This window comes from Oppia nitens, unplaced genomic scaffold (assembly GCF_028296485.1).
Source record: "Oppia nitens isolate AA-2021 unplaced genomic scaffold, nextdenovo-longstitch-racon4-pilon3 scaffold4_pilon_pilon_pilon, whole genome shotgun sequence".
Classification (NCBI taxonomy): Eukaryota; Metazoa; Arthropoda; class Arachnida; order Sarcoptiformes; family Oppiidae; genus Oppia; species Oppia nitens.
Window position 1 is genome coordinate 6,757,969 of NW_026533232.1, and position 21,026 is coordinate 6,778,994.

At 23.8% G+C, this 21,026-nt stretch overlaps 3 protein-coding genes across 3 annotated transcripts; 2 read left to right on the forward strand and 1 right to left on the reverse strand.

Annotated features, from left to right (window-relative positions):
* Window positions 1-10,018: 10,018 nt before the first annotated feature.
* On the forward strand, window positions 10,019-13,900 carry LOC128959447 (uncharacterized). Its single transcript, XM_054305400.1, has 3 exons — window positions 10,019-12,205; window positions 12,276-13,596; window positions 13,666-13,900. The coding sequence occupies exons 1-3, from the start codon at window positions 10,566-10,568 to the stop codon at window positions 13,885-13,887; spliced, it is 3,183 nt and encodes a 1,060-aa protein (XP_054161375.1). The 5' UTR covers window positions 10,019-10,565; the 3' UTR covers window positions 13,888-13,900.
* Window positions 13,901-17,647: 3,747 nt separating this feature from the next.
* LOC128960410 (crustapain-like) lies at window positions 17,648-19,876 on the forward strand. Its single transcript, XM_054306482.1, has 11 exons — window positions 17,648-18,056; window positions 18,130-18,215; window positions 18,291-18,434; window positions 18,505-18,571; window positions 18,640-18,725; window positions 18,805-18,853; window positions 18,911-19,030; window positions 19,100-19,179; window positions 19,244-19,404; window positions 19,475-19,573; window positions 19,634-19,876. Exons 1-11 carry the CDS (start codon window positions 17,744-17,746, stop codon window positions 19,782-19,784), a joined length of 1,356 nt encoding a protein of 451 aa, XP_054162457.1. The 5' UTR covers window positions 17,648-17,743; the 3' UTR covers window positions 19,785-19,876.
* A 99-nt stretch (window positions 19,877-19,975) lies between these two features.
* Window positions 19,976-20,955, reverse strand: LOC128960414 (trafficking protein particle complex subunit 5-like). The gene is made up of 5 exons (XM_054306486.1): window positions 20,788-20,955; window positions 20,618-20,706; window positions 20,372-20,556; window positions 20,176-20,300; window positions 19,976-20,104 (listed from the first exon to the last, which is right to left on the reverse strand). The coding sequence occupies exons 1-5, from the start codon at window positions 20,863-20,865 to the stop codon at window positions 20,006-20,008; spliced, it is 576 nt and encodes a 191-aa protein (XP_054162461.1). The 5' UTR covers window positions 20,866-20,955; the 3' UTR covers window positions 19,976-20,005.
* Between the last annotated feature and the right edge of the window lie 71 nt (window positions 20,956-21,026).

Sequence of the window (21,026 nt, forward strand, 5' to 3'; positions counted from 1 at the left end):
ACTTAAAATATTTGTAGAAATTTTCATTTTTTCTGGAGCTAATGGATAATCTTTTTGATAATTATGTAAATAATTAGGATAAATTAAATCACATTCTATAATGTATCCTTTTTCAGAATTTGTATCAATTTGTTGCCAATTAATATTATTTAATATTTCGGTAGAAACCCATTTAAAATTTTTCAAAGGTAATTTTTCGCTTAAACTTTTGCCATATAAATTATTGACATCAAAATGCATTAAAAAAATGTCTGTTTTATTCTTATCATAATTTTTACAATATTTATTATTAGCAATTGCATATCTTTTCATTGTATTACAAATGCCACCTCTAATGCCTTTCTCTATAAACATATACATATTAACATCTGTCATTAACTCAATTTCTACTTTAGTATATTTCAACGCTGCAGTCCAAGCTAAACCTGGAATACTATAAAAATGTGAAGCCTCTAATTTATATGTATCATATATTGTATTTCTAAATGTTTGAAATACATCTGCAAGTAAACAAGTATCTAACAAACAATAGAAATTTTGATATTCTCCTAATGTTTTTATATTAAATAAATTCCAAACTTTCTTAGCAAAATTATACTCATCACTATTTATTGTTGTATTTGATAAACTAGAATAAAATGCTTCAATTGGAGGCAAACAATTATCATTAAATTTATTCCATGAATCCATATACTCATATGGGAAAACTCCTTTTTTAAATAGTATATCAATATTATCTTTATTTATTAAATACTTTTTAAATACCTTACTTGTTATTTCAAATTTACTTCCAGAATTTTTTAAATTATTAACTAATTTATCTAAACTTTCGTTTAAAAATTGGTATGAATCTAGTACCTGAATATTATCAATACTAAAGGAAATAAATTTTTCAAAACTTTGAGGTATTATTGTGCATTTTTTAAAATAATGTGAATTTAAGCTTGAAATAATAAAATGGGAATCATAATTTTTTAAATTATGTAGAAAGAGAGGAATTTTTTTAGGTACTTGATATCTTAAGTTGCATAAATTGTGAGCAGCACCTCTATATATTCCAGTTAAATGGTCATGATCATATACTTTATCATTATTTAATAAATTATTACATAAATGACACACAGTAGCTTTTATATGAGTTTTAAGTTGATAATCATTTATTATAATTTTATTAAAATTGCATATTTCACCACTGATTCTTGAATAAATTAAATAAAGTGTTTCAATAAAATTACTTAAACAATTTATTCCACGATAAGATTTATTATAAAAAACATCATTATTATTTTTTATTACAATTATGGAATATCCTGATGCAATGTGGTTATGTGTCTGAAACGTTTTATTATTAATTTTTTTGTTGTCTTTTACTAATAACGATTCAAAATCTGCAAATATTACATATGGAACTTTATACATGTATTCAATTTTTTCAAATTTCATTATTTTATTCTTAGGCATAGATATTTTAGTTGGATTAAAATGTTGACAGGTTTTATAATGTAAATGCAAAGATTTTTTATTACGATAGCCAGTCATACAATTTTCACAAAAATGGTGACAATTAGAACTATAACTCCCACATATTGCGTTAAAATTTTTAATAAAATAATTATGATTTTTGTAATATAATAATTTAATTGTATGTTTTGCTGTCTTTTTCGATATATATAATGGTACTATTGAAAACTCATTAATAATTTTTTCATATCCATAAATATTTATTCTTATATTAAGATGTTTATTATTAGTTTCAAATTTTTTTATTTGCCTTATATCTATAGGAAATATTATATTATTTAAATTTAGATATTTTATAAATGGTAAAATTTGAGGTAACTGTTCTATACGATGACGTTTTTTATCATTAAATTTGTAATAGTTATTAGCAATATAAGCAAGTATACAATATAAAAAGCATTTATTATCATTTGACTTAATTGAAATTATTGCATGTTTATTTAATAATTGTTTAGGTAATATATTATTAACACAACCACCTCTAAGTGGTTTATAATTTGCAATTCTTATATCCATTCTATCAATTTCACTTATTGTCCAACCTGAACCAATTGCTTCAAAATTAGTTATTTTATTATCCATATAATCAGCAATTTTATTGATTATGTATTTAATATTTATGTATTTATTTACAATGTAGTTTTCACTAATAAAATAAGAAATTGTATATACTTTTAGTCCGTTAACTTCTTTAAAAAAAGTAGCTTGAATGCAAATTTGTATTTTTATAGATGATAAAGAATTTAATATAAATATTATTAATTTATTTATATCAGCAAAATAATGCATAAAAAAATCGACTGCTGTTTTAAAATCTATTTCTGGAAACATTTCATATTGCATCAAAAAATTTTTAAATGCATGTCTAGTTAAATGAAATTTTGATTCTATGGGCAGTATTGGCATTTTAAATTTTCCAAAACCAATTTGTTGATTTTCATTAATTTTGTGTTTAAGAAATGTTGATAATTTTTTAAATTTCTTATTACAATAATAACATTTTGTTGGAAAAAGTAATTTTAAACAAGTTATATAATGAGTTTTAAGATCCATAAAAGTTGTAAATCTTAAAAAGCAGTAATCGCATGTATAAGTATTATTTATTTTTTTATGATATTTTCTCTGATGTTGTATATATAAACGATGACTATCTAATTGTAGTCCACATATTTCACATATAGGGAACGGGTTAAATATAGTATCCATATTTTCTGCTTAATAATGAATAAAATTAATATTTTAATATTTTTTCAACTTATTATAATTTTATTAATTTTTATAAGTTTATATAAAATTACTAAGACAACTGATTCCAATCAAATAATAGATTATGATTTAAAAAATCAATTTGATAACTGCTATTTGACACTACATAATTTTGTGTCATTCAACACAACATTTAAATATAATAAAACTGATTTAATTGTTGATAATCAAATAAATAATAAAAAAAACTTTTATACATATATTTCATATTATTCAAAACCATATTTAATTGAAATGGTTAAAAATTCTACTCAAAATTGTTTATGTTGTGAATAAAAAAAATATTTAAAAAGAAAATATATATTTATTGTTATATATAAATATTACAAAAATTTTTAAAAAACAGTAAGTTAAATTATAGTATATATAAAAATACATTAGATATATAAAAATACATTAGATATATAAAAATCCATTAGTATATAATATATATATAAAAATCCCATTAACATATAATATATATATAAAAATCCCATTACCATATAATATATATATAAAAATCCCATTATCATATAATATATATATATAAATTTTTGTTTTTTATTAATATTAATTTTAAATTTATGATGGTGTAAAAGCAGCATGATTTTTATCAGCCAATGTTAAAGTTTTTAAAGTTTCATCAGTCATCACATAACTATAATCTCTATCAGAACCAAAAGCCATATTAAAATCATTGATAGTAAATTTGGGTAAAATTCGTAAGTAAATATCTTCAACTTTTATACAATTTTTTAATATATATTCGATATATCTATCAACAAAATACCAATCATTTTCTGGAATTTGAATTTTATTAACAGATTTGTAAGCAATATCGTAAAGTGACCAAATTTGAGTTATTACTCCAGGGTAAAACATTAGATGTTGGGGAATAATTTTATGAATTTTGTTTGTTAGTCCAATAATGTATAAAGTTAAGTTAATAATAACAAAATGCATCGATAGTTGATTAGGTTCTTTAATTCTCTTGGCTTCATTTTTATTACAATTTAGAATATGATCAATAGCATCAATAGCTTTAATAGCATCGCTATCGCATAATGGACATGTTAGGCGCAAAATTCTTCTTTTAATGTATGGCAAAGGACCTTTATAAAATATAAATAGTTAGTATTTACAGAAAATATTTTAAACAAACAAACAACAAAAATTTAAAAATTAAAAAAAACAATTTATATAAAATAAATAAAATTAAATTTTATAATATGTTGAATTAATATTTATTTTTTAAATTTAATAATTTAAAATAATAAATGAATAAATCAGATATGTAATTTAATACATAGAAAATTAATAAATAATGTAATAATATAAAATTTTTCTTTAAAAAATATTTTATTAATATAATTGAAATTACTTTAATTTTTATTTTATAAAAAATATAAATTATTTTTTATCATTTAAAAAAAAATAAAATTAATTATTATTAATTTTAGTTTAATGACTTTTCGGTCAAAATAGTTAATTTTATATAATAGAGTATTTATATATATATAATTTATTATATTATATATAGTAATATTTTTTAAAATAAATTTAATTATTTTTTATAGAATAATATTATATTTAATATAAAAATAATAAATTTACTAAAAAATTTAATGGATTAAAATTCAATATTATATTATTTTATTTATTATATAGATTTTAATAATATCTGTTTTATCAAAATATTAATTATGATAATATAATATATTATTAGAATATATTATATTTAAAAAATACTTTTACAATACATTAAAATTAAATATAATTATATAATTTTGATTTTATAGTTTTTATAATTTATTATAAAATATATTATAAATTAAAAAAATATAATATATAAAAAATTACTTTTATATATTCAGGGTTTAAAAATATAATGCATATATAATAGATGCCAATTTAGGCAAGCATAAGATTTGTCAATATCTTAAATTATTATATTAAATATATATAAAATTGTTAAAAACCTTTGTCAAACAGTACATAAGAATTTTAATTAATGATCAGTTATTGTTATTATTAGTTAGATATATTAACTATTTTAAAATATTTTATTTTATTTTTCATGTTATTTATCTATTTTTTATTTAATATTTTTTATATAAAATAATAGTTATTAAATTAATTTTATTTATTGATTAATTAAATTAATTTTAATTTACACAATATTGTATATATATATTCTTAGTATGCAAATATTAAAATTTTTAAAGACAAGTTTATTTAAAAACCCTGGTTATATAAATATATAAATATATAAATAATATAAAATAATTATAAACTTAAAATTATATAGTTTTATTTAAACATTATTTGGGCATGTATATTTTAATACCCTGATTATATATAAAAATAATTGCTAAAAATTAATTAATATAATTAATTTGTAATTTGACAATTATTAATAAATATAATTTTTTTATTATAAATAATATCAAATATTATTAAAATACTCTATTAATTGTATCAAATATATGGCAACAATTATATACAATTAATTTAATAATTGTAATCAATTTTTTCATTTTTTTATTTATTTAATATTTGTTTGTTATTTGAAACCAAAACTCAATTGTTTATTAGTTAATAAAGTATATTATAATTTACATATAATTTTCATAATATACAGTATATTTATATCAATACTGTGGAGATATTTAAAGTATATATATTTATAAATATATTAATTTAATGCCATATCAAATATGATATATATATATACTGTATATACAGTATATATAGTATATATGTTAAAATAATTGTATATATTGTTTGTATATATTATATAATGTTGTGAATGTATTGCTTAGTATATATTAATATATAATAGCATATAATTGTTTCAGTATAACTTAAACCAAAACAATAATATCCTGCAAACAATTATATCTTATAACATATATTTTATGTTTATGCCGACAATAATATTATATATAATAATTAAAATTATACTTTAAACATAAATATATATTTTTTATGGGAAATTTAAATTTATTTAATTATGTTATTTATTTATTTTTTGATTACACATCTATTGTTTTGGTTTTGGTTGTATTGAAACAGTTAACAATTTTATACAATAATATACAATTAATATTTTTCAATATTATATTACTGAATATTGCAATATATATATATTATATTTTAATAAATTGCAAATTTGATTAATACATAAAATTATTTATTATATTAAACATAATAATACATTTAAAAAAGCAGTCAGTCCGTACATAACATTAACAAAAATTAATAATATGTTTACAATAATATAAATATTATTTTACAAATATATTAATATAAATAATTATTAATTTAGACAATTATTTTTATTGTACAATTTGATTGGACTATACATACAATAGTATACAATAGTCTTCAATACTTGACTACTGTATATGTAATGCAATACAAGTGATATATTTATCTGTCTTTACTATTCATAGCATTTCATACATTAAATTGTTTTTCAAATATTCATTACATTTCATAGGAATGTCTTATAGAACACTCATTTGACACAACAGTGCAAACAATTTGAACGCAAACTCAATATACACTAAAAATTACACAAATAGTAGACTAATGTTAAAAAATATATAATTAATATATTGAATGTCTTTACAATTTTTATCATTGTTTTTCTATTTACTAATTTTTTTAAAATTATTACATTTGATACTAAATAGATGGCACTATTAGTGTACATTGGAGTAAATTAAAATGTAATATTAGTTTTGTTACAATCATATAATCACATGTAAAACAAGTTTGCGATAAAAAAAAATTTTATTTGACGGCAACAGCTAGTAGCTAATGCCGTTTAGCATATATGGCTTAATATTTAGTAAAAATGCTATTTATTTTGTATGTATATAAATATAATATAAATGTAAATAAATGTTTTTTGAAAATAAAAAATGTGATTAATTATTTATTAATTATATTATATAGTTATATTTATACTATTATATTAAAATTAATTTTATAATAAGTATTATTTGAGTTTCAGTTCACATTCGACAGTATAGATTTAATACGTAAGTTTTTATTTAAAAAAAATTATAAAAAATTATAAATTAAATATAATATTTTTAATAATAATAATATATTTTTAATAATAATAATATATTTAATTAAATATTAATAACATTACATAAAATAAAATATATATATATATATATAATAAATTTATTTATTACAGGGTTGATAAAATACAATATTAAAAATAAATTGATTCAAAAATTAATGATAAAAAATTAAATATTTCAAATAATACAGGGTTGTAAAAATACAATTTTTGATATATTAAAAATCAAAATAAAAATTATTAATAAGTAATTATAATTATAGAATTGTTACAAAAATGCATTTAAAACAAATAACATATCAAATTAATTTTATAAAATTAATTAAATCAAAATAATAAAATCAAATTAATTAAATAAATCAAATTATTTAAATCAAATTAATCAAATTAATCAAATTAATCAAATTAATCAAATTAATCAAATTAATCAAATTAATCAAATTAATCAAATTAATCAAATTAATTAAATAATTCAAACTAATTAGATAAATAAAATTAATCAATTCATTTATAATTTAATTATTTTGATAATTTTTTTAGCTCATTTTTTGATAATTTTTGACATTCATCGCCATATTTTTTTGCCAAAAATCCTAGTACTTTAATTGCATGTTTTATTTTACCCACTTCAAAGCGGTATGAGTAGATTGGAATCAGATTTCCTGTAGTGGGGTGCCGTTTAAGTGAATAAAATACGACCTTACCTCCCTCAGTTAAAGCTTGTCCAAAATAATCTGTTTTAAATATATTTAAATAATTTTAGTTAATTAATTATAAGAATCAAAATAATTATATTAAATTTTAATTAATAAATTACCGGAACGACATTTGTGAAGCAATTTATCCTTTTCTCCTTGGAAGCCAGTATTATCGACAATAGCATACCCTTCATTGTCATCGACTTTAGATTTTTTTGCAGTTTTGGATGTACTACCTTTAGAGGGAGTAGAAGTATTTTTTTGTCGTTTGTTTGTTTGTTTTGGGACTACCAAAGATATAGGTTCATCACCTGAAACACTGGCTCCGGACTCGTCTGTATCGGATACTTCCAACGCCTCAATATCCAAGAAATCTTTAGCATTTGTAGACATTTTATAACAGTACTTTAGCAAAAACTTTACAAAAAAAGTAAGTAACAGTAAGTAACAAATTAGAGATAGAGTTAATCTCAAAAATTGTTTGAATGATTTTTAGTGAAAGTGTCTGTTGCTTATATATGATTTTACTGTATAATAATTCTATACTAATAGAAATTATGCCAAATAACATATAAATTATTTTTAAAAACAAATATAATAACCATAAATGGAAATAATTATTTGTTATTTAATACTAAAAAATATATTTTTAATGTAATAATATGTTAACATTTATTTATATATATTATGTTTGATATAACAATATTAATTGTTTATATATACTTATAATTTTAATGACTGTTTTTTCACAACCTTATAATAAATTACAATTTTTTTTTGTTTATAATTTAGATCTAACAATAATAATTGTTTGACATATTTATAATTTTTATTATTGTTATTTCACAACCTTATAATAATTTACAAATATTTTTGTTTAAAATAAATTAATTTTGTATTTTTATTATAATCGTTTATATTAATTTTCACATGTTTTTGATAATCTTATTGTATTTTATTAACATTTAATTTAAAAATAATTTGATTTATTATTAATTACATTATATTTTTTGTACAATTTTTAACATGTATTTAAAATACAAATACTTTTTCATTATTTATGTATTTTTATAGCACTATTTATTTATTTAAAAATATTTTTTATATATCTACTACATTGTTATTTTACATTAACTATTATTTATTTTACAAAATTTTTAACACATATATAATATTTATGATATTAATTTATATGTATTATAAGAAATTATTATTTATTATTTATTATTTTTATTTATAATTATGAAAATTATTTTTAAATTTCTAAAAGATTATTCATTTGTATTTCATTATTAATATGGATAATACACAGTTTTTGCACAATGAAAGAGAATATATGTGCAAAATCTGCAAACATTATAGCATTTCATTTAATTTAATTTTAATCCATTTAAAAATCAATCATGATTTTATTGTTGCACCGTTTTATGCTAGTAATGGTACTTACCGCCCTTTCGTGACAATATTTAGACCAGCTCAAAATTAAAATGTAAGTATATTAACTTTAATTAACTTTTTTAATTTTATATTATTGAAAATTAATTACTAATTAGCTAATTAATTACCTGAGGCCTGTAATATAACACAACACTCATATAATATAAACTATAAATATATTACTTATATTATATAATACTATATACTGTATTACAAACAGTTGTAAATATACCGGTAATATTAGTATTAGTTAGTTATAGTACACTATATGCAAATATCTGGTAATTATAGTAAAGTACAGTATTATTCTACAATAATATATATTTACAGTAATTTCTATTAATTGTTTAGTGTATTTAATACATATGTAGACTACTTTTATAAGATAAATAAATATATATTAAATCATATTTTAATTGTTTTGGAAGTACATCTAAATATTTAATTACTAATAAATAAAGTTTATTTAAAACTACTTTGAGGTTTGAAAGAAAAAAAATCAATGAATTTTAGTTAATTATTATTATTTTTTAATTAAATTAATTCCAATAAAATAAAAGTTTATTAATTTGGATATAGTTTTAGTATAATTAAAGTGATTCCAAAAATAGTTAAAATAGAGATGAAATTGTCGATTGATATCTTAAATTTGGTTAATATGTCTAACATTAAAATGTCTATTAAATGTTTATCTCTCCAAACAAATCAATGGTTTGCATGGATTGTCAGTAAAAGTTTGCCTCAAAATCAGTATATTTGATGAACCAAAAGAGCGAACCGTTATTTTGTTGGGGAAAGACATTTGTATTATTATATATTATATACAATGATTTATTTGGATTAACCGGTTAAACCCTAACTCCGATATATATATGGGTATATCATATATAAAATAAGTGGACAGTTGACCAAACCATAGGTGACAATTGGAGTGTATATCCCATACAACCAGTCAATGTCATACCAGTGCTCAACAGCGCCGGGAGTGGCGTTCACTGGCGTTACTGTCTGTCAGGTCATGGAGTGTGCCTTCGCTTCCCGTTATTGGAGTGTTTGGCGTCAAACAGCACAGGCATAGCATAGGGGCAGCACTTACACCACTACCGCTATATACCAGTGCACTAAACCAACACAACCAGAGAAATCTATGTATAGGACAACCCTATTGAGCGCTCACGAGATGTAATATCCGCGCATACATTGAGTGGCACAGGGAGTACAACGAGGATAGGGAGTCAACACTGGCAAAGGCAACCAAACATCACAACAACACATATGACTACACTTATGGTGTCGTTGTGTCCAACACTTGATCCTATTGTCAATGACCTTATCGTTTGGTAGTAGTGGCCAATCAACACATTAATTTCGACGGCAAAGTGTCCGCACACCAAAACCTCTTATACTATATATATTTAATTACAAGATATTAATAGATAATTAACGGGAAAACCAACGCCAGACCGACAACTAATGTTGTAGTCATTGATTTGACTGTCAGTCAGTGGTTTTAATTGACATTAATGTGTTGTGATATCCATTGATTGCCGAAGTTGTCCGCAAACATGGATAAAAAGTTGCAAAAGTATTTTTGCATATTTTGTGACAATTGTATCACTTTCGAGACAATGTCTGAAGCCTACAATCATTACAAGAATCACATGAAAGTACATTACTATTGCAACGATTGCGATAATGACCGCAAATGTGTGGAAGAAGACCACAATAGCAATGATAAAACATTAAGTGTCGACGAGACGGGTGTCATCGAGATGTGGATCGAACGGTTCCTCTCCTACCAGAGCGAAGTCATCGATAAGACATATAGCGATCTATTCAAGAGTTGTAAACTATTTACCGGTTGTGCCGTCTGTCAGACATTTCTAAGACTGAGTGCCGCCAATGATGTCAAGTTTGCAAAAGGAAACGTCCAGTGGTCACATAACGAGGCACTTCCTAATGAGGTCCGACATGTGTGTAGTCATCTCAGGTACTATCCGTTTGAATGCAACAAATGCGAGTCCGATGGTCGCTACCACAAGAAGTGTGATTTAGCCGAAATCACTAGACATATACGGAACAGTCATTCATATAGTCTTAGAGATAATCAATTGGAGACTTTGGTTAAAATAGTGAAAATTAATAAACTCGAAGAATTTATTCACTATTGTTGTGCTCAACGCAAAAGCAATTCACAGTCCATCGCACCTCCAGATGTTCCGACGCCAACCAGAACTTCCAAACGAGTCTTAAGTCAATCACAGAGAACTCCGACCGAACAACATGTTAAATGTCTTATCAAAAGATCGAGAATTGAAACAAAAATTATACCAATTGTTTGCGACAATGATTGTAATAGTAATCTAAATGAACCAATGATTAAGATTAGCGGATCAGATGTCATAACTAAAAGATCTAAATCAACAGATAATACTTCAAGCGGTTCTCTAAGATTTAATCCGCAAAAGATTAAGACTGATTCTCAAAAGAAAATTGTAATGAAAATTAACAGACATTCACTGATCAAATCAGATAAAGTGGAGATCAAATTCAAACCAATTGTAAAGACTTATTCAAATTTATCCACAAATATGTCTATAAAAACCAAACAAAATCTCATTTCTGGAGATCAAATAATTATTAAGAAATCGGCCGAAGTGTGTAATAAAAGGAGTCAAAGTACTGGCGCTATAATAAAGACCAAACCAGTTGTCTATACGAATACAAACTTTAATTTGAGTCAACAGTTTTCAGATTTAATGGACACTGAAGATTGCAATCAGTTTCAACAGATTGACATAAATGAACACAACTTCAACAGTGAGTCCAATACCGGCTATTTCTGTATTTTTTGTACCGAAAACTTTACGGTAAAAGAGATTGCATATCAACACATCCAGAAACATATTGACTATTATCCCATTGTATGTCTACTATGTGGTGAAGGTATCACTGATATACAAGAATTTATTAAACATCACCGGCAAACACATCCTAAAGCTGTCAAAGGAAAATATAAGAAAAAAGAACAGCCATTATATGACAAATGGATTTCTGCATATCTTTACTCACAGACAACAATGATTCGGTCATTTCCGCCACGAGAGACCTGTCCGGTATGTGATCGGGTGTTCGCCAAACAAGATATCATGAAGAATAAACCCAGAAGATGTACTATCAATAGAAAGATTGATCACCTCTACAGGTATTATTTATTTGCATTTTTTTAAATTATTATTATTATTGATATTAATATTATTATAATATTTGAACAGACATTTAAGTTATTTGCCGTATGAATGTGTTTTGTGCAAACAGGCGGGTAATGAGTTTTACGTGGCTTACTTTGAAAGCAAAGCGCACAGTCATATCAAATTAAAACACCCGGAAATAGATGACAACGAAGCCCGATGGGATGTCTTTCAGAAAACTATATCGATTCCCAAATTGGATGAATTTATAGAAAACTATTTGACACAATTTGGAATTTCAATGCAAATGGAGAGACGACCAGTCAAGAAGTCATTAAAATATGGTTCCCCTAATGACACCACTAATGAAATGGATGACAAAAAAACAGTCGATTCACTTGAAATTGCAAATACTTCCCTTAATTTAAATTTAAATATGATTTTCTCCAATAATATTGATTCTTTGGATTCACCGCACATCTCTCCGCGATCTAATAATAATAATATCATCACTTATACCAAAGTTGTTAACAAAGATGAAGTTAAACCAGAGGTCGACATATTTTTACTGAATAATAATAACGACAAAAAATCAGTTCTTAATGAGAGTAACAATAATTCCAATGATAGTGATATGATAGTCAATGTCTCGCCTTTACCATTGATAGAGAGGAATGCCGGCAATGTATGCGATGATGAACTTTATTTCTGTATATTTTGTCCTGAAGTCAAATACTTCACTAAAATAGAGGCCTATTCTCATTACGGCTCACACATTGACTATTTGCCGGTTATGTGTAATATATGCGATACAAACTTCTCAGATGTCGATCATCTTATGTCACATCATAAGTCTGAACACTCGACACGAGCTGATGTCGATTATGAGATATGTGAAGATCAGACACTTGTTAAATGGGTCAATGAGTTTCTTGACTCTCAAATTTTATTTAAAAAAGTGATGACCTGTTCCTGTAGTTATAATTGTCCCGTTTGTATCAAGTTGTTGGGCAATCAGATATCTGATAGTGTAATGCCTTGTTTTCGACACAATGACGTTCAATTCAGTGGTCACATCCATAAGCATTTAAATTACTTTCCTTATGAATGTATTATTTGCAAAAGAAATGGCCGTATAGTTCGAGTGCCAAACTTGGATTCAATAGCAATAAATCACATGAAAGAGCATAAGTTGGACGGATCGTCCATGTCTTTGGTCATCAAAAACTTTCCCAAGACTTTGGTTATTCCACGACTCGAGAGACTGATTGGTGACTGTGTTTACCGAAAACGTGTTTCGGAAAAGAAGAATCGCATTGAGTTTAATCCATTGCATCACAATATCTCTAACGATAATAGTATTTCAATTACTCCATTGAATTGTGAAGTATCGCCACCTTATACTGTATGTTACAAAAGTTTTTTTTAACAAAATTAAAAACCAAAATTTGATTCATTTATGTTATTATTTAAGAGGAAACAACACATACGTCTTGAAGGCGGACGAGTTGTCAATTTACCGCCGAAGTCTATCTTAGAGATCACCGAAATGATTCCCGGTTCAAACGGTTTATCAACTATGGCTCAATATCGATGTCTTCATTGTTCCAATCGTTTTGCAAATAAGAGATTATTTAAAATACATCACAACCAAACTCATGAGGGAAAGCCTATTCTCTGCTCAAAGAGTGCTTAATTGCATATATTTTTATTTTAGTCTCATTTTTATTTGTTTACATTTATTTCATTTAAATTTATACATATATATACTGTATATGAATATATTATATATATATATTAATATTACTAAAATTATTAAGTATTTTGACAATGATATAAAATTTATTAAAATAAAAATATATTATAGTTTATGCTTTACAATAATTGCTTTATTGCAATAATACTAATTTATTTGTTAATATTTTAATTTATCTAATTTTTCAGATTTTCTAAATAAATATTGACGAGTTTATATGTTATAAATTATATTATAATAATTAATTTACAGTACAATAATTATTGTATTGTAAAATTATTTTTAAAAGAGAAATTAATAAACTATTATACAATTTTAATGTTGAATTACGGTTAAGACTTCATATTTAGCGTATATATATACATATATGTACTGTATTTTAATATTAATAATATCATTACATCCAATTGATGTAAAGTTTTATTTATTTAATTATATTCTACAATAATAGTGTGAACTTTTGTAATAATACTTTACTTAATAGAAATACTTAATTATAAATTTTAATTTTTTGTTAATTTTTAATAAACGAATTAATTGTTATATTTATAATAATTTATTTGATTTCAATTTAAACTAGAAATAGTGTTTAAAAACAATATTAATTTTCTACAATAATATTTACAATAATATTAACAAACAAATACATTTATTTCTAATATCTAATCAAATTAAAAGCAATTACAGTAAATTAAACATGAATGAAACTTTAATGTTATTAACTTAAATGGTAATCAAAACTGATTTAAATTTTTAATATAATAAGCTTATTGTTTGAAAGTTATCATTTATTGCAATAGCATGTGAGACAAACAAAATGGACATAAACTGTATTTACGTAAATTTAAGTAATTTTAAGAAATTTATCGGCTATTCATAAAATTTATCACAGATTTACTGACGTTTATTGAAAAAAATGTAATCAAATATAACATGTTTTTGTAAATTATTGCAACTTTTAGTGAAAAGTCACTAATTTTATAAACAAAAAATACTAATGCTATATTAACACTATTATATTATTTTTAGTTATTATATTATCAAAAAAATAATAAACAAGTTAGATTTCTTGTTAATTTTGATAAATTGTTATTATATAAAATTATATATTTATTAATTTATTAATAAGTATATAAATAGTAGTTTCAGATCAGCAATTATTCATTAAGTTTACTTACTTTACTAAAAAGATTTTTAAAAAAGTTTAACAAATTATTCTAAATATAATTTATTAATAATAAACGAAATAATTTTATTAATATTATTCATTTTGAAAATGAAAGTCTACTGTTTGGCGATATTGTTGTCTGTCTTAATGATGTTTAGCATCAGTGGTGTTCAAATGCAATATTATAACGATTACTTGGGATCAGTTGGTTCTCGAGTAGTGAATTACAGACAGCCGTGGCAGACACAGGATCGCGACCGACCATCATATGGCTATCCCTCACAACACGGACGACCAGTCAATCAGGGAAGACCTTATTACACCGGAAGAGACAGATATAGAGATACCCGATATGGTTATCCTTAAAATAAATTAAAGAAAAACAATTGTAAGTCAATCAATCATATATTAAATATTTGATTTAATGATTTGATGTTTTTCACACAAATAGGATGTTTTATCTTTAATTCCTATATTTTCGAAGAATAAAATATTTTAAATAATGAAAAAGACTTATTATTGTAATTAATTTTTACCGCTTCATTGATTTTATTTAATTTTACTTTCAATGCTCTTTATTACAGAGTCTGTAATATCAATATAATACAAGATTGTATTATATTTACAAAATATGTACTATTGTTAATAAATAAAAAATAATCTTTTATACAATACATGATAAATTATTATTTATTGAAATAAATATTTTTACTAATAAGCGTTAATTAATACTATTATGAAGTTTATGTCAAAATCACTTAGATTTATGATAACCTTTAATAGAAAAATTTTAGGAAATTCCCACTTTTATTGTTGATCTAATATTGAATTGTTAATTTTAATTTAAAAAGTTTTAAATATTATATAAAATATCTGTCAATACAATATAGATTTTTGTGTTTTAAATGAGTATAAAAATCTTTTTGTTTGTTGAATTTATTTTAGTTTTAAAAAATAGCATTTTAGTTATCATTAATTAAAAGATTGTTATAATGAAAATACAAGTGTGTATTTATATATTTATGGTATATTTAGTGGTATCAATGGTGAAAAAAATAGATTCCCAATATTATAACGCATACTATGGTCGTCCATATCCCGTTCCCCGTCCACTAAGCATTTATGACTACAATTATGGCTATAACTATGGGTTACGTCCGTATCGTATTGTTAGACGCTATCGTTACTATAGAAGACCATTATGTTTGGGTCTATGTTTGCGCTAAAAGTTTTGATTATTTCCTTAATTATTGTAAACTTCATTATATAACATCAAAGAAATTAAATTCGTGTTATAAATATTTTTGTACTACTATTTAAAACAATTTTTTTTATTGTTTTAAATTAAATTTTTACTAATTATACATGTTAAATGTATTTCATACATGTTCATATTTTTTAAGAATATAATGAAAATAAATATTATAAGTTATTTAAATAATAAATGTTAAATATTGTTGTTTTTAATATGTTATAAATAATATTTTATTTCATATTTTAATAAACTTCAATTAAATCTTGAAATTAATAAAAATAATTAATTTAGTTATAAAAAATTATATAGAATTTTTATCAAAACTACTAATAATTATTAGTAAAATTTTAATATTTGTTTTTATTTAATAATATATATTTGTTTACTCAAATAATACTGTATATTTAATTGATTTATTGTAATTACCTAATCAACACACAAAGTTAATTAAAATAAAAACAATATATTTAGTAAATTTCTATTTACTTTTGTCATTTCTATTTTTTTTTTGTCACTAATGTTTAATAGCAATTTGATAATTTTTCATTAATTTAACATGATGAGATCTTCTTAAAAATATGATTAATATAACAAGATATCATAAATATAATGACCAGATTTATTAACCAGATTGATGACCAATTAATAAAAAAAAATCTAATTTGAAATTTTAATAATTATAAATAAAATCTGATAATAATTATATGTTAAATATGGTATTTGTTTAATTAGAAAATTATAACTGACATCAAATAGTTATTTATGAAATACATAGTTATGCAGGGTTAAGCAAGGTTTTGGATTTTTTTTGGGGGGGGGGGGGGTTAGGCTGGGGTGAAATTTACAAAATTCTCGAAAAATCTTGGGTGGTCTAGAGTGGGGTTAGATTTTATTGCATTTTTAAACGGCAATTTTTTCAAAAATCCAAAATCAAGGGGGTCAAGAAAAAATTCCCGAATATTCCCATGTAAATTCTATAAAGTTCTCATAAGTTCCCCTATAAATTCCCAGGAAAATATGTAAATTTTCCCAAAATATAAAAAAAAAATTAAAAATTCTTTAAAAATTAATAAAAAATTAAATTTTAACAAAAAATAAAATAATGTATTTAAAATTTAAAAATAGTTGATAAAAGCATTAATGAGACACTATGAGTTATTTGGTCAAAACGTCTGGGGGTAAAATCATAAAATCTCAATCTTAGGGGTATTTTGGCCTTACCCCCTACCCCCTTACTTAACCCTGGATATATGAACAGCATTTTAATATTAAAGTAAATTTAATTTAGTAATAATGTAGTTGTAGTAAAATAAAATGAAGTTTGTTTTTAATTAAATGAATACTATATTTGATTAACTAATTGTGTAAAAGAAATGAAGTCTTCAATTGTGTTACTGATATTGGTATCCATTTTATATCTTACGAAAGTATGTCAAAGTGATGACGACGAGGGATTGGCAGCTACTGCTCCAACAAATGCCGAAGACACTACCACTGCTAAACCCACCAGTGAAGCGATCACTGCGGAAGACACTACATCTGAAACTACTGCTAAGCCGCCGGTAACCACTGCCGAAGCGGCAACAGAAGCAACAACACTGGATCCGACAAAAAAGTTATCTTTTAAAGATAAATACAAAAAGTTTAAAAATAAAGCAAAAATTTATATCCACGACACGACAAAGAGTATTGAAAATTTAATCAATTTATTTGATTAAACCATATCTTCATAAATATTTCATTTCTTTCTTTAACTTAGAACTCAAGGATATTCTTCACTTTGATTTAACTAAACTCGATATCAGAAACTTGACTCAATTCATACCATTTTATGAAGAATATAAAGTTTGTATTATTATTATTATTAATTAATTAATTAAAAAGTTATAGAATATGAATAACTGTTAATTGTTTTTCAAGAATATCTTTAACAAAAAATATGCGAACGAACAGGAAAAAGAAGAAAGAAGTAGTTTATTCAAGAGAACCATTGAAAGGATTAGACAACACAATGCAAACATGAAATCTAAATATATTAAGGGTTTGAATGAACTGTCAGATATGGTTTGTTAAGACTATTAAAAAAATATATTTTTAAACAAAAACTATTATTTGATAATTTTTCTTTCATAAGAGTTTCGCTGAAATTTTGAAACTAAAATTAGGTTTCAAACAAGACGGCGGAGATGTTATGGTCAAAGGTTTATATTTGTTCTTATTTTTGGTACAATTATTATATATTTTTTATTGTCTTTTGTATGAAAAATAGCTTCAGCGCCGGTACCGTCTGTCGCTGATCTACCAAAAGAATGGGATTGGAGAAAGTATGGTATATTAACAACACCAAGAAATCAAGTATTTATTTATATCGATTTTGACCAAACATTTCCTAATAATTTATTAATTTAAATATATTTATTAAATTGTATTTTAGGATAAGTGTGGTTCGTGTTGGAGCTTTGCGGCGGCCGCTGTCCTCGAGAGTAAACAAACCATTTATGTAATAATTTTCAATATTATTATTAATTACTATCCATTAGGTCATAACATGAAGCGTCAGATTGCTGAGGGAAAGTTTGATCCAATGAAGCCATTGACAGTCAGTGAACAGAATCTGATTGATTGTTCCGCTGATTTCGGAACTAATGGTTGCGAAGGAGGTCTGCCATTGATTGTAAATCTAATTATTATTAAATAATTAACTTATAATATGTATATAACTATTTTAGGTATGCCTCAACAGGGCTTTAAATATGTGGCCGCAAATCAAGGAATTAATAGCATCACTGAATATCCGTACACCGGAATAGTAATTTACATAATAAATAATTTAATTAATAGTAAATCAAAATTTAGTTCAAATAAATTAATAGAAAACCAAGTGTACGTATAATCCAAAAAAGAAAGTCGACGTCGAAGTAAAAGAAGGAAAACGTTTGAAGTCGGGTCAGGACAACGATTTGGTCACTGCTATCTACAACTACGGACCCGTCACTATTGCCTTACATCTGACCAAAGATATGGCTTCTTATAAGTATTATTTTTAGCTTAAAATTCTTGATCGCAATTATTTACATAAAAACTTATTTATCACTTTGAAAAAGATCCGGTATTTTTGATGATCCAAAATGTAACCCCAAAAAAGTTAATCACGCGGTCGTTGCTGTCGGTTATACTCCAGATTATTTCATCCTCAGAAACAGGTATAACATAAAGATAATTAATTAAAAAAAAATAATAATTATACAATTATTTTGTGATAGTTGGGGACCAAAATGGGGAGATGAGGGTTACATAAAAGTGGCCCGGTCTAAATTAAATAACTGTGGTATTTCTCAGCAATGCTATTATCCAGTTTTAACAAATGCTGTCGAAACCCAACACATGAGAGACAAACTACAAGAAAAACCATAACTATAGCAAAAAAAATGTAATTTAAATTTATTTCTAAATTGAATTCTTAAGTTATTTTTCATTTAAAAATTATTTTTAAAGTCATAACAATAAAATACACTTATAATATGGATATTCATTTATGCAAATATCTGTATATCTAGAAATAGTAATCTAGATTTAAATATTTAAAAATTGTATCAAAATAAATACTACAGTAAATTAATAAATATTAATAAATATTATTTATTATCGAGTGTTTTATCTCTGGTCACAACCGAGTCATCAAATTTAATCATAAAAGTGGTTCCTTTGTGCCAATGAACCGTCACTTTTGCTTTCTGTCATCAAATCAATTAGTGATAAATAAAAATCAATTCTCGTAAGTAAAATGTGGTGACAAATGACTTACAAAATTGCTTTCATTGAGTACGGCCTCAATAATTCCGGCCACAAAAGCGGCACAATTTAGTGCTCCCTTATCTTTGGGAACAGATATGTATTTATTAATCAATGGTTCGCTTTCTATTATGTAATCTATTATAAAACAAGTAATTAATGGATTAATCAATTTTTGAAGATAACGTTGTCATCAGTGGTGACCTTACAAGTGGTTTCGTCGTCATTTGCCTGTTCCAGTTTATCCGCTTCTTTGCCAAATAAATTGATCCACACTTTAGTCCTCAACAGTACTAACATATTAATAATTCGTGTCTCTCTCTTGAAGTTTTTATCTCTGATGGCCATCGCGTCCATTACTCTTTGGCCGACTCTATAACCCATTTCGGCTAATCTGTCAAAAAAATAATCATATAATTAGTAATTGATATGAGAAGACAATTGATATGACAAACTTGGTCTGCAGTTCGGGAACAGTATAGACCCGATTGTGACAGTACTGAACCATTTCGCTGATGAGCAACGCGTAAGCGCTAAGACTTATCTGTTAATAAAATTAGACAATCATTAGGACAATCGTCAAGACATGAGTCATATTAATCATTAAATTAATGGCAAACTATACCTCATTCCTAATCTTAGGCAATGATTTATCCAAACAACTGATCCGTGTCTTTGATGTAAATTTTACCACTGAATCCATAGTAAATGAAATACTAATTTAATTAATTTAATTTAATTGTCAATCACTTGATGTCAAACACAACCCAACAGTTGAATGATTGTAAACAAAGCGTTATTTATGTTGTCTTTGATTGTATTATTGACTCCAATGTTATGACAAATACATGTATTAGTGAAGTA